This window comes from Lagenorhynchus albirostris, chromosome 2, assembly GCF_949774975.1.
Source record: "Lagenorhynchus albirostris chromosome 2, mLagAlb1.1, whole genome shotgun sequence".
NCBI lineage: Eukaryota > Metazoa > Chordata > Mammalia > Artiodactyla > Delphinidae > Lagenorhynchus > Lagenorhynchus albirostris.
The window spans coordinates 164,078,371-164,105,496 of record NC_083096.1 but is presented as its reverse complement, the minus strand read 5'-3'; the positions used below and the strand labels follow the sequence as shown (position 1 = coordinate 164,105,496).

At 40.2% G+C, this 27,126-nt stretch overlaps 1 protein-coding gene across 11 annotated transcripts in view; it reads left to right on the top strand.

The window, feature by feature from the left end:
* The window catches only part of PHACTR4 (phosphatase and actin regulator 4), a 116,709-nt gene that overhangs the window by 72,885 nt on the left and 16,698 nt on the right, over window positions 1-27,126 (top strand). For 6 of the 11 annotated variants that reach the window (XM_060140843.1, XM_060140842.1, XM_060140845.1 and 3 more), the window contains 6 exons: window positions 12,499-12,522; window positions 13,481-13,651; window positions 14,291-14,371; window positions 20,449-20,613; window positions 21,337-21,732; window positions 25,942-26,545. In XM_060140843.1, coding sequence (XP_059996826.1) covers window positions 12,499-12,522; window positions 13,481-13,651; window positions 14,291-14,371; window positions 20,449-20,613; window positions 21,337-21,732; window positions 25,942-26,545 — 1,441 coding nt within the window. Of the gene's footprint in view, window positions 1-12,498; window positions 12,527-13,480; window positions 13,652-14,290; window positions 14,372-20,448; window positions 20,614-21,336; window positions 21,733-25,941; window positions 26,546-27,126 lie in introns of all 11 variants that reach the window. The other 5 variants (XM_060140839.1, XM_060140838.1, XM_060140849.1 and 2 more) reach the window with 2 other exon arrangements.

Sequence of the window (27,126 nt, the reverse complement as noted above, 5' to 3'; positions counted from 1 at the left end):
GCCTGAACCATCCCCCACGCACCCCCCCATCCATGGAAAAGTTGTCTTCCACGAAACTGGTCCCTGGTGGCAAAAAGGTTGGGGACCACTGTTGTAATATTTCCTCTTTCCTTCATTCCTTTTCCATCAGTATTCGATTCATTTTACTCTGAAATTTGTTGTTATGTGTTCTCCCACATGAGAATAGGAGTGGTTTTGGAAAAGGTGCTTTAGAAATAATTGTTGTTTGGAGGCAAAGTTAGTAAGGAGATTGCTGGATGAATAAATTTTAATATAGCTATAGAACAATATTAACATAGAAATAAATAATAGATGGATTAATTAAAAATAAACTTCTTCATGAGACTTGAAAGAAGAACACTTGGCATTATTTGGTCACCAGAATTATCAGAGACATTTCTCATACCTATCTAGATCTAAAAATAAATGCTTCTGAGAAAGAAGGAACAGGTATACTTTCTTCATGTAATCCAGGAATCAAGAGAAAGTGTTAGGGGTCTGTCATGTACTCCTTAAAGGATTTTCTGTTGAATACCAATCAAAAATTATTATTCCCTCTTTCTGCTTCAGTAGATTTTCTGAATGGCCTATTGTCACAACAGTATATTCCCTCTTTCTACTTGCAGGTTAATTTTGATAGGTTTAAAGTTTTTTTCCATGAGAGAATATATTTTCTGGCACCTCACCTTAAAACCTTTCTCTCAACTTAGAACTTTTATCAAAAAAGTATACATATCAAATTGCCAGAGTAAAGCAGCATCACTTCTTGACGCAGTTACGGTCAAAGATCTCTTTTCCCAGAGTTGGAACCTCAGACCTAATTGTACCTGCAGGTACAGAGAGAGACCTTCTCCCTGGCTATCTTCTTGAGTGCTTTGCCCAGTTCTATTTCCCAAAGGTCAGAACTATGCAGTATTTCCAAGGGAAGTTATGGGCCTGCTCTAGACAAAGCCTGCTTTGTTCATTAGTGGCAGGTTTTGCTTTCTGTAATTTTGTTGCAGTTTTCTAAAACAGTTTTTTAAATTCAATAATAATCCTCTTTCAGAAGGCAAAAATGAGTATAAGTACAATAGTGTAAGTACCATAAATTAGTGTTCTCCATTTACAGAATTCTAATGCTGTTAAAATGATTGTATAAAAGCAAGATCTGTTTCAAGCTGGATGGGCATAAAAGATAATTAAACAGAACCATTAGATTATAAAAGTAATTGGCCACAATATATTTAAGTCAAACCATTATGCCATATACCTTAAACTTAAAAAAAAAAAAGATAATTGGTACCTCTTGATAATGGAGTATGTATCTCGTTGCACAAAGCTATGTATTTTTAAGTTTCGGACAATAACTGATTGTTAAAAGTTTTGGGGGTAAAATGAGAGAACTTTATACACTTTAAATCTACACATTTTTTAAGACCCGACAAGGTATAAGAAATAGGTGTGGAACTAAGACAGTCCCAGTAATTTTGTTGCTTATTACTAAGCCTAGTGAAGGGGAGTGGGTAGTGAAGGCTATCTTGAAAACTAAGTTATCTGTCAACTACAATTGCCTGTGCCTTACCTTGCCTTCCAACGTGAATGACTAATTGGTTGTAAATCAGATTCTCAAATGAACTAGGTTTACCGTCTAACCCTGTTTTATCCCTTATCTCTAGCAAGTAATGTAGGTATAACATGTATCTGTAGCAAATAGTTTATCTGAAGATGAAAAGTGCTAAGTTATTTTTTAATAATACTATACATTTATTTTAAAATCACCTCAGAAATTCACCTGGAACAACTAAACTTGAACTAAAAAACATTGAATTAAATGTTGACCAGGAAAAAACTTAGGGTTGAAGAAAGAAACTGCTAGAACTCTGCATAATATGTGAAATAAGAAACAAGCCTCTGAAATGTGAGGTGCTAGCTACAACTTGGAGGAGGGAGTAAGTAGTTTAAACACCAGGGCATAGTTTCACGGTACTTCTCAAACTGGAAACTCCAAACTGTAATTAGTTATCTTCCTCTCCTAACTCCACCCCCTCCAAAAAACACCAAGACCTCCAACTCTGTGAATTGCTTTCCTAGTGGCCTGCGGCTGCATGACTTCCTTGGAACACACAATCCTAAAACTATAGCCAGCATTCTACACCCTGTTTTCTGGCAAACAAAGGGAAACAAGGAGGGAAAAGCCACCTTGTTTTGGTTCTCATTGGAAAACAGAATGGGACCATGAGGACATTTTAAATTCCATACTGAGTTTAAATAGAAACAGTGGGGTATCCAAATGTGACTCCAAGCCTGTATTTCTTCTGTCAAATTGGAAATGGGGGCTTCCCTGGTGGCTCAGTGGTTAAGAATCAGCCTGCCAGTGCAGGGGACACGGGTTTGAGCCCTGGTCCATGAAGATCCCACATGCCGCGGAGCAAGGCCGTTCACCACAACTACTGAGCCTGCACTCTAGAGCCCGCAAGCCACAACTACTGAGCCTGCATGCCACAACTACTGAAGCTGCGTGCCTAGAGCCTGTACTCTGCAACAAGAGAAGCCACCGCAAGGAGAAGCCCGCGCACGGCAACGAAGAGTAGCCCCTGCTTGCCGCAACTAGAGAAAGCACGTGCGCAGCAACAAAGACCCAGTGCAGCCAAAAATAAATTAATTAATTTTTAAAAATTGGAAATGGGAGGGAGATGGTCATAAATCAGAATTGTTGAGAACAAATATTTGGTTGATGTGCAGGTTTGCTTATGAACAGTTTCAAATTCACCTCCCTAAGCCTTTTATTTATGAGTACAGAAACAATATTTGAGGTGTAATTGTATCATTAAGAATAAAAAAGATCGGGACTTCCCTGGTGGCGCAGTGGTTGAGAGTCCGTCTGCCGATGCAGGGGACATGGGTTCGTGCCCCGGACCGGGAAGATCTCACATGCCGCAGAGTGGCTGGGCCTGTGAGCCATGGCCGCTGAGCCTGTGCCTCCGGAGCCTGTGCTCCGCAACGGGAGAGGCCACAACAGTGAGAGGCCCGCGTACCACCAAAATAAAATAAAATAAAAAAGATGGTTTCTCAATACCTGAGTATACTTTTTCTTGTATAATTTATTCATCCATCAGTTTCTCTTTCTTTCTATTGCAGTTTTCTAAGTGATGCAATTGAATTTTCTTAAAGTCAGACAAAAATTCACAGTAGGAAGCCTGAATAGTTCCAGTGGATCCAAGAATGCTACGGAGATTAGTGGCTTCAATTAGATCTAATCAGCCACTGCTCTCAAGAATTTATGCATACTTTAAAACCCTTTATTCCACAGCTGAAAAGTTTACACCTGGTGAATTTAGATTACCGTTAAACTTGGTCTCTAGCTCCTTTAGCACAAGATTGTACTCATGGTGAACAAGGGCGGTATTCTTAAAAGAATGTAGGACTAGAAACTGTTGTTTGGGTGATCCAAACCTACTTACTTTAACGTGTGTCACTACTCCAAGAAAATGTCCTTGAATGGTTTAATTTGCTTAATACTTCAGACTATGATTTTTATGTAGGAAATAATTCTTTTTTTTTTTTTTTTTGGCTGCATTGGGTCTTTGTTGCTGAGCGCAGGCTTTCTCTAGTTGTGGCGAGCGAGGGCTACTCTTCGTTGCAGTGCGTGGGTTTCTCGCTGCCGTGGCTTGTCTTGTTGTGGAGCACGGGCTCTAAGCACGTGGGCTTCAGTAGTTGTGGCACGCGGGCTCAGTAGCTGTGCCTCGCGGGCTCTAGAGCGCAAGCTCAGTAGTTGTGGCACACGAGCTTAGTCGCTCCGCAGCATGTGAGATCTTCCTGGACCAGGGCTCGAACCCGTGTCCCCTGCATTGGCAGGTGGATTCTTAACCACTGTGCCACCAGAGAAGCCCGGAAATAATTCATTTTTATAGGAACCTAATGTTTAGAAAGAATTGCTTTCTTTTATGTACTTATATATATGCTGGACTTTATTAACTGTTATGATTTGAAAGCTCCCACTTTCAAAGTAAATTTGTTTTTATTCCAATTATAAAAGCCATACATGTTCACTGTAAAATAAAAAAACACACACACACAAAATAAAAGAAGCTAGAAGAAGCACAGATATCCTGTAGTCCTATCATCAAATTATATTTACATTTTCGTTTAGTTCTTTGCATTCTCCCTTTTTTTTGAATTTTTGAATTTTATTTTTTTTATACAGAAGGTTCTTATTAGTTATCTATTTTATACATATTAGTGTATATATGTCAATTCCGATTTCCCAATTCATCCCACCACCAACACTGCTCCCCCCTGCCCGCCACTTTACCCCCTTGGTGTCCATACGTTTGTTCTCTACATCTGTATCTCTTTTTTTGCCCTGGAAACCGGTTCATCTGTACCATTTTTCTAGGTTCCACATATATGCGTTAATATATGATATTTGTTTTTCTGACTTGCTTTACTCTATATGACAGTCTCTAGATCCATCCACGTCTCTACAAATGCCCCAGTTTCGTCCCTGTCTGAGTAATATTCCATTGTATATATGTACCACATCTTCTTTATCCATTCATCTGTCGATGGACATTTAGGTTGCTTCCGTGACTTGGCTGTTGTAAATAGTGCTGCAATGAACATTGGAGTGCATGTGTCTTTTTGAATTATGGTTTTCTCAGGGTATATGCCCAGTAGTGGTATTGCTGGGTCATAAGGTAATTCTATTTTTAGTTTTTTAAGGAACTTCCATACTGTTCTCCATAGTGGCTGTGTCACTTTACATTCCAACCAACAGTGCAAGAGGGTTCCGTTTTCTCCACACCCTCTCCAGCATTTATTGTTTCTAGATTTTCTTATGATGCCCATTCTAACTGGTGTGAGGTGATACCTCATTGTAGTTTTGATTTGCAGTTCTCTAATAATTAGTGATGTTGAGCAGCTTTTCATGTGCTTCTTGGCCATCTGTATGTCATCTTTGGAGAAATGTCTATTTAGGTCTGCTCATTTTTCGATTGGGTTGTTTGTTTTGTTAATATCGAGCTGCATGAGCTGTTTATATATTTTGGAGATTAATCCTTTGTCCGTTGATTCATTTGCAAATATTTTCTCCCATTCTAAGGGTTGTCTTTTCGTCTTGTTTGTAGTTTCCTTTGCTTTGCAAAAGATTCTAAGTTTCATTAGGTCCCATTTGTTTATTTTTGTTTCTATTTCCATAACTCTAGGAGGTGGATCAAAAAAGATCTTGCTGTGACTTACGTCAAAAAGTGTTCTTCCTATGTTTTCCTGTAAGAGTTTTATAATGTCCAGTCTTACGTTTAGTTCTCTAACCCATTTTGAGCTTATTTTTGTGTATGGTGTTAAGGAGTGTTCTAATATCATTCTTTTACATGTAGCTGTCCAGTTTTCCCAGCGCCACTTATTGAAGAGATTGTCTTCTCTCCATTGTATATCCTTGCCTCCTTTGTTGTAGATTAGTTGACCATAGGTGCGTGGGTTTATCTCTGGGCTTTCTGTCCTGTTCCATTGATGTATATTTCTGTTTTTGTGCCAGTACCATATTGTCTTGATTACTGTAGCTTTGTAGTATAGTCTGAAGTCAGGGAGTCTGATTCCTCCAGCTCCGTTTTTTTCCCTCAAGGCTGCTTGGGCTATTGGGGGTCTTTTGTGTCTCCATACAGATTTTAAGATTTTTTTGTTCTAGTTCTGTAAAACATGCCACTGGTAATTTGATAGGGATTGCATTGAATCTGTAGATTGCTTTGGGTGGTATAGTCATTTTCACAATATTGATTCTTCCAATCCAAGAACATGGTATATCTCTCCATCTGTTTGTGTCATCTTTTTTTTTTTTTTTTCTTTTTTTGCGGTACGCGGGCCTCTCACTGTTGTGGCCTCTCCCATCGCAGAGCACAGGCTCCAGACGCGCAGGCTCAGTGGCCATGGCTCACGGGCCCAGCCGCTCTGCAGCATGTGGGATCCTCCCAGACCGGGACACAAACCCATGTCCCCTGCATCAGCAGGTGGACTCTCAACCACTGCGCCACCAGGGAAGCCCCTGTTTATGTCATCTTCGATTTCTTTCATCAGTGTCTTATAGTTTTCTGAGTGCAGGTCTTTTACCTCCTTAGGTAGGTTTATTCCTAGGTATTTTATTCTTTTTGTTGCAATGGTGAATGGGATTGTTTCCTTAATTTCTCTTTCTGATCTTTCGTTGTTAGTGTATAGGAATGCAAGAAATTTCTGTGCATTAATTTTGTATCCTGCGACTTTACCAGATTCATTGATTAGCTCTAGTAGCTTTCTGGTGGCATCTTTAGGATTCTCTATGTATAGTATCATGTCATCTGCAAACAGTGACAGTTTGACTTCTTCTTTTCCAATTTGTATTCCTTTTATTTCTTTTTCTTCTCTGATTGCCGTGGCTAGGACTTCCGAAACTGTGTTGAATAATAGTGGCGAGAATGGACACCCTTGTCTTGTTCCTGGTCTTAGAGGAAATGCTTTCAGTTTTTCACCATTGCGAATGATGTTTGCTGTGGATATGTCATATATGGCCTTTATTATGTTGAGGTAGGTTCCCTCTGTGCCCACTCTCTGGAGAGTTCTTATCATAAATGGGTGTTGAATTTTGTCAAAAACTTTTTCTGCATCTATTGAGATGATCATATGTTATTTCTTCTTCAATTTGTTAATATGGTATATCACATTGATTGATTTGAGTATTTTGAAGAATCCTTGCATCCCTGGGATAAATCCCACTTGATCATGGTGTATGATCCTTTTAATGTGTTTTTGGATTCTGTTTTCTAGTATTTTGTTGAGGATTTTTGCATCTATATTCATCAGTGATATTGGTCTGTAATTTTCTTTTTTTGTAGTATCTTTGTCTGGTTTTGGTATCAGGGTGATGGTGGCCTCATAGAATGAATTTGGGAGTGTTCTTTCCTCTGCAATTTTTTAGAAGACTTTGAGAAGAATGGGTGTTAACTCTTCTCTAAATGTTTGATAGAATCCAGCTGTGAAGCCATCTGGTCCTGGACTTTTGTTTGTTGGAAGATTTTTAATCACAGTTTCAATTTCATTACTTGTGATTGGTCTGTTCATATTTTCTGTTTCTTCCTGGTTCAGTCTTGGAAGGTTATACGTTTCTAAGAATTTGTCCATTTCTTCCAGGTTGTCCGTTTTATTGGCATAGATCTGCTTGTAGTAGTCTCTTAGGATGCTTTGTATTTCTGAAGTGTCCCTCGTAACTTCTCCTTTTTCATTTCTAATTTTATTGATTTGAGTCCTCTCCCTGTTTTTCTTGTTGAGTCTGGCTAAAGGTTTATCAATTTTGTTTATCTTCTCAACGAACCAGCTTTTAGTTTTATTCACTTTGCTATACTTTGTTTCTATTTCATTTATTTCTGCTCTGATCTTTATGATTTCTTTCCTTCTCCTAACTTTGGGTTTTGTTTGTTCTTCTATCTCTAGTTCCTTTAGGTGTAAGGTTAGATTGTTTATTTGAGAGTTTTCTTGTTTCTTGAGGTAGGCTTGTATTGCTATAAACTTCCCTCTTAGAACCGCTTTTGCTGCATCCCATAGGTTTTGGATCGTCGTGTTTTTGTTGTAATTTGTCTCTAGATATTTTTTGATTTCTTCAGTGATCCCTTGGTTATCTAGTAACGTATTGTTTAGCCTCCATGTGTTTACGTTTTTTTCCCTGTAATTGATTTCTGGTCTCATAGCATTGTGGTCAGAAAAGATGCTTGATATGATTTCAGTTTTCATAAATTTACCAAGACTTGATTCGTGACCCAAGATGTGATCTGTCCTGGAGAATATTCTGTGTGCACTTGAGAAGAAAATGTAATCTGCTGTTTTTGGATGGAATGTCCTATAAATATCAATTAAATCTATCTGGTCTATGGTGTCATTTAAAACTTGTGTTTCCTTATTAATTTTCTGTCGGATGATCTGTCCATTGGTGTAAGTGAAGTGTTAAAGTCCCCCACTATTATTGTGTTACTGTCGTTTTCTTCATTTCTAGCTGTTAGCAGTTGCCTTGTGTATTGAGGTGCTCCTATGTTGGGTGCATATATATTTATAATTATCATATCTTCTTCTTGGATTGATCCCATGATCATTATGTTGTGTCCTTCCTTGTCTCCTGTAACATTCTTTATTTTAGAGTCTATTTTATCTGATATGAGTATTGTTACTCCAGCTTTCTTTTGATTTCCATTTGCATGGAATATCTTTTTCATCCCCTCACTTTCAGTCTGAATGTGTCCCAAGGTCTGAAGTGTGTCTCTTGTAGACAGCATATAGATGGGTCTTGTTTTTGTATCCATTCAGCGAGCCTGTGTCTTTTGGTTGGAGCATTTAATCCATTCACGTTTAAGGTAATTATCAATATGTATGTTCCTATTACCATTTTCTTAATGTTATGGGTTTGTTTTTGTAGGTCCTTTTCTTCTCTTGTGTTTCCCACTTAGAGAAGTTCCTTTAGCATTTGTTGTAGAGCTGGTTTGGTGGTGCTGAATTCTCTTAGCTTTTGCTTGTCTGTTAAACTTTTGATTTCTCTGTCGATTCTGAATGATATCCTTGCCGGGTAGAGTAATCTTGGTTGTAGGTTCTTAACTTTCATTGCCTTAAATATATCATACCACTCTCTTCTGGCTTATAGAGTTTCTGCTGAGAAATCAGCTGTTAACCTTATGGGAGTTCCCTTGTATGTTGTCATTTTTCCCTTGCTGCTTTTAATAATTTTTCTTTGGCTTTAATTTTTGTCAGTTTGATTACTATGTGTCTTGGCATGTTTCTCCTTGGGTTTAACGTGCCTGGGACTCTCTGCGCTTCCTGGACTTGGGTGGCTATTTCCTTTCCCATGTTAGGGAAATTTTCAGCCATAATCTCTTCACATATTTTCTCGGGTCCTTTCTCTCATCTCCTTCTGGGACACCTATAATGCGAATGTTGTTATGTTTAATATTGTCCCAGAGGTCTCTTATCTCTTAGGCTGTCTTCATTTCTTTTCATTCTTTTTTCTTTATTCTGTTCTGCTGCAGTGAATTCCACCCTTCTGTCTTCCAGGTCACTTATTCTTCTGCCTCAGTTATTCTGCTATTGATTCCTTCTAGTGTATTTTTCATGTCAGTTATTGTATTGTTCATCTCTGTTTGTTTGTTCTTTAATTCTTCTAGGTCTTTGTTAAACATTTCTTGCATCTTCTTGATCTTTGCCTCCATTCTTTATCCGAGGTCCTGGATCATCTTCACTATCATTATTCTGAATTCTTTTTCTGGAAAGTTGCCTATCTCCACTTCATTTAGTTGTTTTTCTGGGGTTTTATGTTGTTTCGTCATCTGGTACAAAGTCTTCTGCCTTTTCATTTTGTCTAACTTTCTGTGAATATCCCATTCTCCTTTTTAATGTATATTATAGTTTAGGTAATGCAGTGCATGTAACTTCCTACTGTATTTTTTTTTTTTTTTTGCATTATGCGGGCCTCTCACTGTTGTGGCCTCTCCCATTGCGGAGCACAGGCTCTGGACGCACAGGCTCAGCGGCCATAGCTCACGGGCCCAGCCGCTCCGCGGCATGTGGGATCTTCCCAGACCGGGGCACGAACCCATGTCCCCTGCATCGGCAGGTGCACTCTCAACCACTGCGCCACCAGGGAAGCCCCCTACTCTGTTTTTAACCTGTATTTGAAAAAATATGTTCATGGCCCTGGCCCCTATTCTAGTTCTAAATAATACCTAGTTAGGGACTTCCCTGGTGACCAGTGTTTAAGAATCTTCATTCCAATGCAAGGGACATGGGTTCAGTCCCTGGTTGGGGAACAAAGATCCCACATGCCACAGGGCAACTAAGCCCGCACACTGTAGAGCCCACATGCCACAACTAGAGAGAGCCTCCGCGCCACAACAAAAGATCTCACATGCCGCAGCAAAGATCCCACGTGCCACAACTAAGACCCAACGTAGCCATATGAATAAATAAATAAATGTTTTAAAAAAAAATAATAGGGACTTCCCTGGCGGTCCAGTGGTTGAGACTTTGCCTTTCAATGCATGGGGTACGTGTCCCATCCCTGGTCAGGGAGCTAAGATCCCACATGCCTCATGGCCAATAAATGAAAACAGAAAACAGAAGCCATATTGTAACAAATTCAATAAAGACTTCAAAAATGGTCCACATCAAAAAATAAATAAATAGAGACTTCCCTGGTGGTGCAGTGGTTAAGAATCCGCCTGCCAATGCAGGGGATACGGGTTCAATCCCTGGTCCGGAAAGATCCCACATGCCACGGAGCAACTAAGCCCGTGTGCCACAGCTACTGAAGTGACCTGCATGCTGCAACTACTGAGCCCACATGCTGCAACAACTGAAGCCCAAGTGCTTAGAGCCCATACTCCACAACAGGAGAAGCCACCGCAATGAGAAGCCCATGCACCGCAACGAAGAGTAGCCCCCGCTTGCTGTAACTAGAGAAAGCCCGCACATAGCAACGAAGACCCAACGCAACCAAAAATAAAGAAGGGAAGAAGGGAAGAAAGGAAGGAAGGAAGGAAGGAAGGAAGGGAGGGAGGGAGGGAGGGAGGGAGGGAGGGAGGGAGAAAGAAAGAGAATTAGGTTACGTGCAGAGAATGTCTGCCTGTCTCTTTTAACATGCAGAAGTTTTCCAGATAGTAATCTGGAATTGCATTTAACAAGCTGACTAATCATAAGAATTGCCTGAGAAATTTTTAAAAACAGATTTTTAGGTCCCAGCTCCTGGAGATTCTGTGTTTTGAAAAGGCAACTGGGCTGATTCCAAATATTTGGAACAGATTTGGGTGTCACGGAAATAATGTTCTGTTTGTCATGAAAGTGAGGAGGGGAGAAGGGGAAGGAAAGGAGAATGTGAGAATATAAGAATATGAATGAATGAATTTGGGATGATAACTGGGTCAGGACTTGGTGTGGCTGAACCTCACTGCCTGATGCAAGAGGCATACCAGTTTCTAAAAGCTTTATGGACATGAAGATTAAACACATTTTCATAAAGCGTCAAAGAAAAAAAGTACTGCTCTCTTTGCTTTTTGTTTTCAGTGCCTTGATGGCAGATGCATTCATTTTTATCGTAAGCTGTTGGTATTTTCCACACACACTGTGACTTAATAGAAACTGAACTTATTTTGAGTTCGTATGCTAGCAGGTGTAAATATGTTTGAAAGGATATCATGATTTTCTTGTTTTGAATGTATAAGAGAAAGGACAGATAAATTTGTTGTTCAATATAATGAAGAACTAAAAGGGTTGAACTAAATCCTACTTTAGAAGGTCATTAGATATCCAGGAAGTTAGTGGAAGCAGGCTAGATTGGATATATTTCATTTTAGGACTTTACAGACAGGAACTTTTCTGTGAATATGTTACCACCTAACATTCCTAAAGTTTTTGGCTATTTTTCTTTGTAAAAGCGTCACATAGCGCTAATAACCTTTACTTTCATACTGTTAGTTTGGGGTTTTGTTTGTTTTGGTTTGGGTTTTGTTTTTTTATATTATCTTCCCTATTACTTTTAACCAAACAGGCATTTTCCTGTGTGTCTTTTGGAACTCAGTGAATTTCACTCAGTGGGTGGGTTAGCAAGAGATTTAAAGTTTCAGTCCTTCCTTGTCTCTGTAAGGAAGGCTACTCTTTGAGAATGAACAACTTATGATACTTATCTCCATTTCTGAAAGTGTTATCATTAACGTATGTTAAATATCAATGTTATGATATCATGAATGCTCTGAAATGTGTCCAGGTCTCATTGACATTCCACAATTGGTAGAATACTGTCTTAGTTAAAGCACTCACTCTTAAAAACAGTACCATGTGTTTACCCTAGTGCCACTCTTGGTGATCCATCCTGGGGTACCATTGAGGGGAAATTGTTAGGATAGGAGTTATTCTACGTCTCTAGCAACTAAACTTGAAAAAATATGATCCAATGTTATAACCATGTTCTATTGCATTTCATGTAAAGAATTAAAGTAGTTGAGACCCAAGATGCCCTCAAGTAAAGAAAAGAGTCACTGTCCTCTGTCATCTTCATCTGTTGCACTTCAGGAACCAGACCCCTGTTTTGCCTATGTCATCTTAGGCATAGCAAAGTAATGCATCAGCAGCCATTGCTGCAGTTGCTCTGATAATTACTGTTGTGTAAATCTTACCTTTATCAACGGACTTCCCTAGACTCAGCATCTATGAACTGAAAAAAGATTGAATTTGTCAAGTGTTTCTTTAAAAAAATTAATGCTTGTTGATTGTGTATTTTCTCTTATGAAAAAATATCTATTGAATTAAGAGGGGTTTTTTTAAGAGTATATATTATGCCCCTTTGTCCCCCCCACCTCCAAATGCATTATTTGCTTCAAATGTGAAATTGTTTACAATAAACATGTTAACTTATTACATGTGATTATACAGTATGTGGTCCTTGATGTATTTCTATAAAGTAAAGGTCCCAATTTAATTCCAGGATTGTTATTCCACATGACTCTTTTTTTTCTTCTCCTCTAGACTTCTCCAAAGAACGCTGGGACAGTAGGTGGAGTGCAAAGTTGTATTGTGTTGCCTTCCTGCTTTTTTTGTTGCCTTCCTGCTTTTTTTTATTATTCTTGGCCCAGTCTTGGCTGCTCCTTTCTCTGCCACTAAAGCTCACTCACTAAACCCTGCATGTGTGGTCATTATGAGGGACTCATGGCCTTTCATTTCGATCCTGCACATTTATCATGTCAGTTATGTTTCTTGTCAAATCTTTAGAATCAGGATTGTCCCTAAAGCAATATTGTAATAAGCAAACTGAAATCTCATCTCTACTTTCAAAAAAGTTTTCCTTTATTTTGAAGCACTAATACCCCTGCCTCACCCCGCCCCCCAAGCCCCTTCCAATACTCCAAAACTACCTAAGGTCTTTTTTGCGAAGGGAGAAAATAATCTGATAACATATACAAGTAAGGTGTTAATACTTAAGTGTTACCCCCCTCCCTGAACTATTTATATCCTGAAAAAGGAGGGCAAGGGAGGGCAGTGTTTAACAGAGAATAATGACTCACTCACCGATGGTAGAATTCTCTACTTCAATGACACAAGAGATAGTGGTGTTAGCTGAGACAGGCCTTCCCCCATGCCAAGAGGATGAGCATAGCAACAGCAATAGCCTACATTGGGGCAAGATCTCATGCACATTGGGAAGATATCCACATTTGTGCGTGTGTGTGCCTTTAAGAGACTTGAGCTGGTTATGATCATCTCATTGAATTTTTGTCCTAAAATGATGTCAGCTCCGTTTGGTTCCTTTTCCTCCTTAGTAATTTATCTGTTATGGATTTTGATGTTTGGTGTCCATGTGATGTCAAGGAGTCTGTCTGCATGATTATTTTATCATTGCTCTGATCCTTTCCAACTACCACAGGAAGAGAGGGGAAGGGACATTTTCAAGATTGTGCTGAAATAATAAATTGGCTGTTCTCTTCCCTTTCTCCCTCTCACCATGCAACAGAAGAAGCAGGTCAGCCCACTGCAGACCCAGGCATGGTCATAGACAGTGTGGAAGCAGGAGACACAACACCTCCTACCAAAAGGAAGAGCAAGTTCTCAGGGTTTGGCAAGATCTTCAAGCCCTGGAAATGGCGGAAAAAAAAAAGCGATAAATTCAAAGAGACATCAGAAGGTGAGATGTTAAGATTTAAATATATGTTCTGAGTTAGAGAATTCCCCATTGAAGGTACCTAACTTTTTCATTCTCTTCCCAAGTTTCTATAACCCCCTGTTTGAAAAGGGAATTGAATCTTTTAATTAAAAAAACAAGTGGTCACTCACTAAGCCATATATGCTATATCCTCATTCCTAGGTTGGTATTTTGATAGGGTTCATGTTTATCAGTTGAGTGGTGAATGGAGCTCCTGAACTACAGCAGATATAAGATGCTTCTTTTTTTCTATTCTGGCCACTTCCTCCCAGAAGTAGTTCATCCATAAGTATCTTACTATTGCGATTTCCATTAAAAAAGGAGGGAATTCTCTGGCGGTCCAGTGGGTTAGGACTCCTCGCTCTCATTGCCAAGGGCCCGGGTGGCGGGCCAAAAATTAAAAAAAAGGAAAAGCTAAACTTATGAAAGGATAGTCCTTTTTGGAAATGATATTTTCCCAATAGTACAGGTTGTGAATGAAATTAAGTTTTTAAATTCAAAGTTAGTTTTTGTGTTCTTTTCTTTCCTAAGAATAGAAGATTGAATCACTTTATTCTTTTACCTAAGGAGGTGAATTTTATCTGCCACATTTCTGAGTGTTTTTTTCCAATTTAATGTTAGTTTTAGAGCGAAAAATATCTATGCGAAAACCGAGAGAAGAGCTGGTTAAAAGAGGGGTTCTGTTGGAAGACCCTGAGCAGGGTGAGTTTGCAAATAGCATATGCCTGTCTCTGTACACTTGGTCTTTGGTTCTGCTAAGTATTTGAATTTCCTTTCTTTATTATTGCTGTTGTTGAGAGGGAAGGGGGCTTAAAAAAACTGTTCATGCATCTAGAATATATATTTTTCTAACTTCTGTTATAAAAGAAAAAGGCAATGCGGTAGAAAAGTCTGCAAAAGCACTGAACAGACAGTTCACTGAAGAGTACATACAAATGCCCAATAAACAAAAAGGTGGGTTTTTTACTTCATTAGTAATTAAGGGATACAAATTAAAACCAAAGTAAAATAGCTCTACGTATAAACTAGAAAACCTAAAATTAATCAGATGACCAACAACAAGAGTTGATGAGGGTATGAAATAAGTGGAATTCACATACACCTATTGATGCAAGTGTTAAAGTGGAAGAATCACCTTGAAAAAAAGTTTAGCATAATCTATGAAAGCTGGAGATATGTAAACCTATGTGCAGTCTTTGGTATATACGCAACAAAAATACGTATACGTGTGTATCAGGAGATATGTATAAATATGCTCATAGCAGCAATATTTATTAACAGCAGAGCAAAATTGGAAACAACCCAAATGTCCATCAATAGTAAAATATATACATAATTTGTGACACATTGATAAAATGAAATATTATATAGCAATGCAAACAAACTATACCTACATGCTTTAATATGAATGTCGTAAGTAATACTGAGCAATTGAAGTCAGTCATGAAAGAATATATATTGTATCATTTCTGTAAGTGTGAAGAAAAAACAGTGTTAGGAAAAAAAAAAAGAGTTTAGTGAGCTGTGTTAAGGAGAAAACTGGCCACCTCACAAAGAAGGGCCTAATGGCAGCAATGACTCTTACAAGATAGGAAATAATTAAAAGTTAAATGTGAGTTGAGACTGAACTGAGGAATAAAAAGTTCTTCTTGCCCTTTTACTAATTTTTGCTTACAAATTCACTCCAAACATGCTTTTAAAAGATACTTTCTCCCAGTAAATGATCTAAAAAAGTGATTGTTTAGAAAAGTGGGTTGATTCTCCTGATTATCAAAAGAAAATGGAAACTAACTTTTTGGACTAAAGCTCAGGGGGTTTTAGTGAATGAACTGTTGAAATAAATGCCTTCAAAACAGAAAAAAAAAGAAAAAGGAAAAACTGTTTGGAGATGCATGCTTATGTGGTTAAACTATAATAACACAAAGCAAGGATTATCATAAGAGTTAGGAGAGTGATTGATTGCTTTGTGGGGGAAGGAAAGGGATGTTACTAGGGAGAGAGAGAGGCTTCAGAGAGCTCTGAAAACATTTTATTTCCTAATGTCCATGATGATCACACAAGTGTTTTCCTTGTAATATATGTCTTTGAAATTTACATTTCTATTTTGTACATTTTTCTCTACTGGCATTAAACTTGACAATGAAAAATACTAAATAATGATAAGATATTTCTATGGAATTCAGTGGCATACCATCTATATTTGATTTAAGAAGGCATTTTTTGTATAATTTTTAAAGATTACTTTCCATTTACAGTTATTACAAAATATTGGCTATATTCCCCGTGTTGTACAATACATCCTTGAGCCTGTCTTACACTCAGTAGTTTGTACCTCCCACTTCCCCACCCCTTTATTGCATATAATTGGGCATATATTTTTTGTGGGAATGAAAATATCTAATGAAGAAAAAGATATTAAAACATAAATGAGAATAATTGATTTTTTTGTTTAAGGAATCTCAGCTTAGGGGGTAAACATAAGGGGTAAACCCCTTCCAATAATTGCTGCCTAATTTTCTGTATTAAAGTCCATTTTCTTGCTGAGGAATAAAAAAAGCTTCCTTCACCCTTCCTTCCAAGCACCTACCTTATCTGGCTGCGGTCTTTAGCTCTGGAATTGCAGTTGAGTGGTTGGTGAAGGATCCTTAGGACAACCATTCTCTGTCTCTTTGTACATCCTCAGCTTTGTGCCAGCTGCAGTACTGTGTCATTTCCTTTTTTTTTAAATACCAAATTTGTCTCCAGGCCCATATTGCTGCCCTAATATTTCTTGTTTGTCTGTCATAAAGATCATGTTTTGGTATTTCAACACTCACTGCTGGTTTAATAATGTCAGGACTTTCTCTAATGTATGACTTTTATGAAGCAGCTTATCAGAAGAGTAAGGCTGTAGTACATTGGTTGCATTTCATTTCTCTTCATTAGAATTACTTAGCATGAGACAAAATATGAAAGCCAAGTTTTTGTTTGTTTGTTTTTTGTGGTATGCGGGCCTCTCACTGCTGTGGCCTCTCCCGTTGTGGAGCACAGGCTCCGGACACGCAGGCTCAGCGGCCACGGCTCACGGGCCCAGCCGCTCCACGGCATGTGGGATCTTCCCGGACCGGGGCACGAACCCGTGTCCCCTGCATTGGCAGGCGGACTCTCAACCACTGCGCCACCAGGGAAGCCCTGAAAGCCAAATTTTAAAAATATATCCTTTGGTTGGTGGAAGAAAGGAACCAAACCGATGAAATACTATACTCTTTAGGTTTTGAACCATTTGAATATATTGCTTGTTTGCAAAATTTAATTAAATTATGTATTTATTGTCTCAACTATATAAAAGCTTAAGTAGAAAAAACAAGCTTGAAGGAAAAATACTAAAATATTATTAGCATTGGTTATTTCTGGATGTTGGAATAGGAATGTAGGGGATTTTTTTTCTTGCTATTTTTCTAAATTTTCTAAATTTTCATGAGTCTACCTGTTTTTTTACAGTAGGACACAAAAACTTCTAGGTATTTAGGTGGGTAACTACAGTTATAATGCCTCTGTTGCAACGTCTTTGGCCATTGTTTTTTGATAATAGCCATTCCTCACCCTATGCCCTCTCCTACCTCTCACCTTTCTTGCTCACTCACCAAACCCCATACATGACTTCTTTCTTGTTTTTCACCTTCATTCAGTCTTTTTTGCCATATGCTTCCTATTGGCTCTTGATCCAAGTTGTTTACAGCTTAGAAGCAAGCTCAGAGGTCCAGTTGCTAAGTGAATTGTAGCCATTGGACAAGATGTCCCTCTGCCAACCAGAGAACTGACCTAAACTGTACTCTGTAAGAAGAAACTAAGAGGACTTCCCTGGCGGCACAGTGGTTGAGAATCCGCCTACCAATGCAGGGGACATGGGTTCGATCCCTGGCCCAGAAAGATCCCACATGCTGCGGAGCAGCTAAGCCCTTGAGCCACAACTACTGAGCCTGCACTCTAGAGCCCGCAAGCCAAGAGTACTGAGCCTGCGTGCCACAACTGCTGAAGCCCGCACGCCTAGAGCCCATGCTCCACAACAAGAGAAGCCACCGCAATGAGAAGCCCACGCGCCGCAACGAAGAGTAGCGCCCGCTAGCCGCAACTAGAGAAAGCCCGCGTGCAGCAACAAAGACCCAACACAGCCAAAAATAAATAAATAAATAAATAAATATTTTTTTTAAAAAAGAAGAAACTAAGAGATGGGCCTCACAGCCTGGCTTACATATCTCCAGTTTAGGCTAAAAGCAGTATTTGAACCTTGCAGTTCTTTTCATACTCAGAGATGGCTTTTGGCTTGATTATGGTTCTGACTTGACTATATTATAAAATATGTAATGGATTTTCTGAGTTGGGGGTTGAGAGGCACTCATAGATGTTGAGGCCAGATTCTAATTCTATTCTATTCTGTTAGCATTTAGCACAAACCCTTTGCATTAAACATAAGAAGTTTGGGACTTCCCTGGTGGCACAGTGGTTAAGAATCCACCTGCCAATGCAGGGGACATGGGTTTGAGCCCTGGTCCGGGAAGATCCCACATGCCGTGGAGCAACTGAGCCTGTGCACCACGACTACTGAGCCTGCGCTCCAGAGCCCGCAAGCCACAACTATTGAGTCCACGTGCCACAACTACTGAAGCCCACACGTCACAACTACTGAAGCCCATGGGCCTAGAGCTCGTGCTCAGCAATAAGAGAAGCCACTGCAATGAGAAGCCCGCACACCACAATGAAGAGTAGCCCCAGCTCGCTGCAACTAGAGAAAGCCCGTGCACAGCAACAAAGACCCAACGCAGCTAAAAATAAATAAATGAATTTATTTTTTTAAAATATATGTATATATAAGAAGTTTTACTTCAAAGTAGACAGTCCTGATTAAGTAACTTGCAAGATGACTGATCACTTTTGCTGGTATGTGCTGAGTAGAAACTAATTAATAATGTGTCTTTACCTTTCACTGTATGTTTTTTAAAAGTAGGGGCTTTGGGCTTCCCTAGTAGCACAGTGGTTAAGAATCTGCCTGTCAATGCAGGGGACATGGGTTCGAGCCCTGGTCCGGGAAGATTCCACATGCCACTGAGCAACTAAGCCCGTGCACCACAACTACTGAGCCTGCGCTCTAGAGCCCGCGAGCCACAACTACTGAAGCCCACGTGCCTAGAGCCCGTGCTTCGCAGCAGGAGAAGCCACTGCAATGAGAAGCCTGTGCACTGCAACAAAAGAGTAGCCCCCGCTCGCCGCAACTAGAGAAAGCCTGCACGCAGCAACGAAGACCCAATGCTGCCAAAAATAAATAAATATTTTTTAAAAAAGAAAGAAAGTAGGGGCTTTGAAATGATTCATTGCTTTACATTCTAGAAAGTCCTGTTTTTGTTAAAGGTGCGCTATATTAACATAAGCAGTAACTTACAACATTTACATAGTTGTTGTCATCTTGCCCCTTCCTCTGTTTTAAAATTTAACAAATAGTTGTCAGAATACTTTCACTTTAGAAGTACATTTTTCATTCAGTGCTCATTTGCCTTAGACTTATACTACTTTTAGCCCAAGCTCCACCTCTTTCTGAGACTGTATGAAGAATGATACTGTCTAATCTCTTAGTAGGAAGTGGTGGGTTGGGGTGAGGGAGTCTGGTCTATGAGAACTCGAGGGACTAACTCAAGAGACACTAAAATGAAGAGTGTCTCCCTATGGAAAACAAAGAGAGTAACTAGAGAGCAAATAGTTCCAGTTCCCATGACACTAGGAGGTGAGACAGTTTTCAGTCTCTAACGTCAGTGTTTCAGTTCTCTCCTCCAAAGGAAACCTCAGCAGTAACTGGGAACACTTGTCTAATTCCTCCATAAAAGGATCTTGCCTACAAGTTTAATAGCGATGAGTGTTCATCCCAAAGCCTGCAGCCTAGTGATCATTCCTGAAGTTTAGCTTATAGGAATTCATCATGTGTACCGTGTTTTACCTTTGATGTGTCTATCAGTTCTCCCCCTTGCTGTCCACTCCTAATGCCCTCAGGCACCCTCTGCTATTTCTCACCTACATTCTGCTCATTATTAGTTTTCCTATTCCAATCACTGCCTAATCCATCCTTCTCACAGCTCTCAGAATTAACTTTCTAAAAGACAGAGCAGATCATATCTCTCTCTACTTTAATTCTTTGGCTTCCTGTTTCCTACAGGATTCAGTCCAGGCTCTTTTACATGGTGCTTGGCACCCTTCATAGGCTGGCTTTTGCTTGCCTTTCCATTCCTATTAACTTTTTCTTATGTGCATCTGTTCTCCTGCCAGGACAAACTAATTGTCAGTTCCCAAACATGTCGAATAATTTCACACCTTCATACATGCTATTTCTTCTTCCTACATGGTCTTTGCTCATCTTGTCATCGAGTGGCAGGCTCCTACTCCTCCTTTAAGACTCAGTTTAGCTACGACTTTCTGTGAAGCTTTTCTAACCCCATTCCCACCCCCAAGAAAATTGTTTCTTCATTTGTACCATAGCACATCACTCATAATAGCTCTTAACATTTAGCATTGTAATTATTTGTGTGAAATAAATCTGTCTTATTCATGTAGCAAAGCACCCGGCACATAATAGACAATCAAATGTTTATTGGAAAAAGAACTACTTATTTTCATTACTACTATAAAATCTAAATAATAAGCTAAAACAGGAAGAGGGTTGGATAAAGGGGATAAGAAAGGTTAGAAATTGCCAACTCTTCTCCCTACCTGACCACACCAGTCCATCAGTTTGCTCTTTCTTTTGGACCTTGCAGGTGGTGAGGATCCAGGGAAGTTGAGCCATGCCACGTTAAAGAATGGCCATACCACCCCCATAGGGAGTGCCAGATCTTCTAGTCCAGTCCAAGTAGAGGAAGAACCAAGAAGAATAGCAAGTCTTAAGAAGCCTATTCCAGAAGAGGACCCAAAGAAGCGACTAGGTAATTAACTCTGAATTTTTTGCGGTTCGCGGGCCTCTCACTGCTGTGGCCCCTCCCTTTGTGGAGCACAGGCTCCGGACGCGCAGGCCCAGGCCCAGCAGGCTTGGCTCACGGGCCCAGCCGCCCCGCGGCACATGGGATCCTCCCGGACCGGGGCATGAACCCATGTCCCCTGCATCGGCAGGCGGACTCTCAACCACTGCGCCACCAGGGAAGCCCAACTCTGAATTTTTTAGTTTAAGAGCCATGGATCAGTCATTCTAATTTACTTCGGGGGTTTACAAGAGCCAGGGGAGAAATAAAATCCAGAGGGACTTCTGTTCTCCTCTAGCAGTTCCTCACCTAGTTGCCACTTTAAGTACAATTTCTCCCCTCATTCTTGTATTCACAAAATACCTAAATGTGTGATTCTCAAGGACGGAAGAGGATGTTAAATATCAGATAACTGTAGGACTTTTTCAAGCTACACATTCCTCCTCCTCCACCCAAGGGACTCTGTGTCCAGTTGCCTGGCTCTTGTATGAAGAATCACTACCATAACAAGTCTGTCTTATGATTGAGAAAGTGTCACATACCTTAAGTATGTTGAGGTTGGGAAACTTTGTCCGTAAACCAATCTATACATTAAATAATGGATGGAATTGACCGTAAGCTATGGGTGTGTTAGCTTTTTCAGTCTGTCTTGTAACTCTTTCCTTTTAAATCACATCTGTTATTACACAGGCTCAACTGGAAACCAGCCTAATTCTGAAGCAGAGTCCATTCCTGAGAATGTACCCAAACAGCCTTTACTTCCCCCTAAAAGACACTTGTCCTCTTCTCACGAAGCAAATGAAGGGCAAGCAAAGGATGCCACTTCCTCTGGCAGCACAGCAAGACCACTCTCCTCCACGCCCACCACTGCCATCACCACAGCACCTGCTGCCACCACGGCTGCCACAAACCCAGCAAAAACTGTTAATTCCTCTGTCCCCCCTTCCCAAGCACCCAGGACTCTGCCTGCTTCTTCTGCCAGCACTAACACTACTGCTACCCTGAGCCTCACTCATACAGTTCCTGCCAAGCAGCCCCCTATCCCTCCCCCTAAACCAGCTCACAGAAATAGCAACCCTGTCATTGGTAAGTAAGTCTTTAGATTTCCATTGTTTGGGGTTTGGTTTGGTTTTAGACAGTTGTTGGGTTTTTTTGGGTTTTTTTGCGGTACGCGGGCCTCTCACTGTTGTGGCCTTTCCCGTTGCGGAGCACAGGCTCCAGACGCGCAGGCTCAGCAGCCATGGCTCACGGGCCCAGCCGCTCCGCGGCATGTGGGATCTTCCCGGACCGGGGCACGAACCCGTGTCCCCTGCATCGGCAGGCGGACTCTCAACCACCAGGGAAGGCTAAGACAGTTGTTTTATTGGATAACTGGTACAATATTGATTTGGTCTGTGAGAGAGTTCTCCATAGCTTGTCCTTATGAATGCCCTCAATATAGAAAAAAGCCTTGAAAATGAGGCAGATGGCTATAAATGGAAACAGTGGGGTTAAATATCACTAAAATTAGGTTCAAGTTTTGGGGGATTAATATTTATTTTCCTAAAACAATGTTTCTGAACTACTGTTTGTAGTTGGGGGACTGTACGTGTGAAGACCACAATGGGTTTGATCTGCTTGGAGAAAAGGGTTTTTTCTTTAACCTACTTTAAACTGCCAATGCCTTCCTTCAGCATAAATCCAGTAGATAAAAAGATGATTGTATAGGTGCCAGTGTAACTTGCGATTCCGTGTCTGGCATAGTACATTCATGGGGAACTGCAAAGATATTTAAATTATCCTGATAAAATCATGTTTTGTCTCAGGAGAGTTAAGAATGCTACTTTTAATAAAATAAGTGGTGGAAGAATGAAAGCAGGGAAGATAACCAGTAACTTTTTATTGGTTTAGTAAATTTTTTATATTTACCTGAATATATTATAGTATATTTAGGTCAGTTTTCCTTATATAAATTTAGAGGAATTTTAAGAAAGGGAGGAGAGGAAAAAAGGTAGTTTTTCAAGAAAAATGATATTAGGCTTAGTACTGCTTAAAGTTTTTGTTAATGATTGGAGAAGCAAAAAGTGTGCTCATCAAATGGCTGATTAACCAAATTGTATGGAGTGACTAGAACCTTGAAAAACAGGCTTAGAGTTCATTGTGACTATAGCAGGTTGGAGGAGCTTGATAAAAACAGGATGAAGGTTATTATTATTATTATCACTACCTTGGATGGATAGTGCTGTGTTGACTTATCTCTGAGGACTGAGGAGCTTTCATATACTTATTTTCAAAACCTTGTGAAGTTCTATCTATTTTATCTATTATATAGTTAGGGCAATAAGAATGTGAAGAAGTTGTGATTGACTCAGGTTGCAGTTAGTGAAAGATAGAAACCAAACACAACCTTTTCAACTCTGGAGTACAGACCTCTGTCCTGTATACTTGTGTTCTCAACCTGTTGTCTAAACAGGGGTTCTCATCATGGTCACCTGGAGGGCTTGTTAAAACACAGAGTGCTGGGCTCTGCCCTTAGAGTTTCCAATTCAGTAAGTCTGGGGTAGTGCCTGAGAAGTTGCATTTCTGATGAGTTCCCAGATGATGCTGATGCTCTGTATATGGGGACCACACATCGAGAACCACTGCTCTAAACCAGTAGTACTCCACCCTTTTCAGGGTAAGACAATATTAAAAAATGATAATATGTGTACTGTATCCTGGGCTAAACTGCGGAGGCCACTCTTGGCCTCAGATGAATAGCCCAAAGCAATAGGCCCTGTGACTGAGGGACCAACATCAGTCCACAAGTGGTCCTCGGCAGAAAGAGAAAAATAGGATAGTTCACAGAGTTTTTATTAAGGTTAAGTAGACTTGATTTAAAGAACTATCCTTTAGGGAGTTCCCTGCTGGCCTAGTAGTTAGGATTCCGAGCTTTCACTGCCATGGCCTGGGTTTAATCCCAGGTCGAGGAACTGAGATCCCACAAGCTGCACGACATAGCCCCAAAAAAATAAATAAATAAAAGGACTATCCTTTATTCTGAAATTATGGACCTTCCTAATTCTTTGGTGTTAAAAGACCATTTCTTCCATGAAGGGGTTGTGTTCATAAGTGGTTTACTGAATATCAAGCCTTAGTTGAGGGAATTCACTGGCAGTCCAGTGGTTAGGGTGCCATGTTTCCACTGCTGGGAACCTGGGTTCAATCCCTGGCTGAGAACTAAGATCCCACAAGCCACGCAGCACGGCCAAAAAAAAAAAGAAGCCTTAGTTGAAAATAATAAAAATTGACAACCTGAGATTGGTTGAGAATCTTTTTAATAGTATTGGTCCATGAAACCCAAACATTTGGAAACCAATGTTTAGACATTGCTATGTCTACTAACGGGCATAATAGTATTAGGACTAATTAGTAGTGTTGGGACTAAGGAAGGACCACCATAAATAACTGAACAGATGAAGGGAATTTGTAACCCCTCCAATGAACATTTTGGCATCTTTCCCACGGAACTACAGCCAAATGCCATTGGGTATTTGTACCAGAGGGTATGTGTACCAGAGGTCATTTCCTTTACTTTTCAGGTATATGTTTTCCATAAATTACCAAAGGTAATTTACTTTATCAATTCAAATGTTAAAATACTCAAATTTGGTCTTGTCAGGGGTGGGTTTTGTTGTAGATGGAATAGCTAACCACTGTTTTTAGACAGACAGCAAAAATCCAGTCTACCAAAAAATACCTTTTATTGATCCTGAAATTCACATTTTTCGAATCCTTTTTTATATGTGTATGCAGTATTTTTCTAGAAGGACCTTTTAAAATTTTACTTATGAAGAGTGACATTAAAGCATTATCAGATTAGCTAGACTTTTACTTTGAATGCTGCCAATGGAATGGGATTTAGTGCAGTTAAATTTTTAATTTAGGGAAACTTGAAGTGTTGCTCTCTAGGTAAGACATATAAAACCTTTGAAAACAAGTGAGGGGTTTGGGTAGAGGGTTGGAGGTTGGTAACCGAGAGAACTACTATTTAATTATTTTGCAAGGTTGACCTTTTGTGATGTGTTGATCCACTTCTTTTTTTTTTTTTTTTTTTTTTTTGCGGTATGCGGGCCTCTCACTGTTGCGGCCTCTCCCGCTGCGGAGCACAGGCTCCGGACGCGCAGGCTCAGCGGCCATGGCTTACGGGCCTAGCCGCTCCGCGGCATGTGGGATCTTCCCGGACCGGGGCACGAACCCGTGTCCCCTGCATCGGCAGGCGGACTCTCAACCACTGCACCACCAGGGAAACCCGATCCACTTCTTAGAAGCCATTTGGAGCTCTCCAAAGGGACTTTGTGGAATCAACACCTGAGACGTTGTGGGCTTTGGGGGATCACATAGGGATATATACTGTCATGATACAGGGTAGGGGCCTCTCATCTAGTAAACATGTATTGAGGACCCACTATGTGCCAGGCACTGTGCCCCACCCTGTGAATATGCTGATAGAGACAAGGGGTGCCCTGTTGTCAAGGAGCCCATAGGGTAGTGAAGAGTGGAGATGACAGATTGGACATAAAGGACAAGAAGAGGTGTGGACACTAATAAGAAACAAAGTCAGTGGGATCCAGATGATGGAGCCTCATAATGAGTCCCGGGAACTAGCTGAGTCCTTACCAGTTTGTAGTATGATCTTGGGCAAGTCACATAACTTCTGTGGCCTCAGTTTTTGCTTCTGTAAAATGGTAAAGATGATCTCTTGTATAAGAAGAATATGAAGTCAAGGATAGAAAAGCACCTTGCTTTCTTCAAAGGCCTCTGCGTTTGCTATAAAAATCCAAGATATCATTGATAGTTTAATAATAAAGTGCTCTGATATCTAGATATCATTATTTATCAGTATATGGTAACAATGCCTGATAGTGTTTGTTTTTTTGTTTCAATCTGCATGTTTAAATTTTTTAATGGAGTACTGTTAGACAAAAGAATTTACTAGCCACATTTTTTTTGTTTTTTTTATATTAACTTTATCTACACCAAGATCAAGTCATAAAAAATTGTCATGTCTATTATCATAGTAAAGAAGTAAGAAGTTTCTCATCAAAATATTAAGGTAGTGGTCTTCCTACACCTCTGTATATTTATTAGGGCTTCTATATATTTAAATATTAATTTTGTTTCAGGATTAGATAGCTAGGGAATGGCAAAGCCATGAAATGGTATAATTTGCCCAAAAGATTAAGACTGAGCTCAGCTCTAATTCTAGGCCCTGGGCTGGCCCCTCAAAGCACTGTAAAGCCATCTTAAACTGAGGTGTTGCTTTCTCTTTTCCAGCTGAACTATCCCAAGCAATAAACAGTGGCACATTGTTATCAAAGCTGTCCCCACCTTTACCACCTAAGAGAGGCATTCCATCAACTTTGGTACCCACCTCAGAGTCTGCTGCTGCCACTGCCACCACCACAAAAGCACCAAGTGATCAGAAAGAGAAGAGCACATGCTCTGTGGGCTCCGAACCCCTGCTGATGATCCCCCCTACCGCCCCATCCCCCCCACTGCCTGCTCATATACCTCCAGAACCCCCTCGGTCCCCTCCATTCCCTGCTAAGACTTTTCAAGTTGTGCCAGAAAATGAGTTTCCACCTTCCTTAGACCTACCCCGGGAGGTTCCCCAGCAGGAAAGTCAGAAAAGGGAAGTACCCAAGAGGATGTTGGACCACAGCTTTGGGGAGCCCCATGTACCCTCTAGGCTGCCCCAAGTCCCACTGCATATCCGAATCCAGCAGGCCCTGGCCAGCCCACTCCCCATGACTCCTCCCTTGGAAGGCTCTCATAGAGCTCATTCATTGCTCTTCGAGAACAGTGACAACTTTTCTGAGGACAGCAGTACCCTGGGTCGGACCAGGTCACTTCCCATCACTATTGAAATGCTGAAAGTGTGAGTGCCTTTAAAGCTTGCTTCTTGTTCCCTCTTTACTGTAGCTAGTCCTTCTTGGAAAAAATTACTTATAGAGAGAAAATGTGAATAAATTTAAATTAAGAAGAATACTCAACAAATAGGACATGTTCTTGAATTTGAACTTTTACTCTCCTGATTTCTATAACATTGTTTCCATGGCAGAAATTTCCATGATGATACAAAAATTACAAACTTCTGTACTTGAAAATTAAAATCACTGTGTATTTTTATATGATATATGGGAAGCAGTGTAACATGGTGCTTATGAACATTGACCTTGGAGTAAGATGGCTCTGGGTTCAAATCCCAGCTCTGCCTCTGATTTACTAGCGTGCAGTAGTGTATGTTACTTAATCTTCCTGCTCTTCAGTTGTCTAACCTGTAAACAGAAATAATACCTACCTCATAGGCTTGCGAGAATGAAATTAGACAAATCTGAAAGCTCTAGTGCCTGGCACAGAACCTGGTAGAGAGAGACAGAGAGAAGCCTAGAGAAAAAGAAGGGAGCTCTGAAAGATAGCTCAGTATTCCAGCCCCACAGACTGAAACTGCTCATCTTT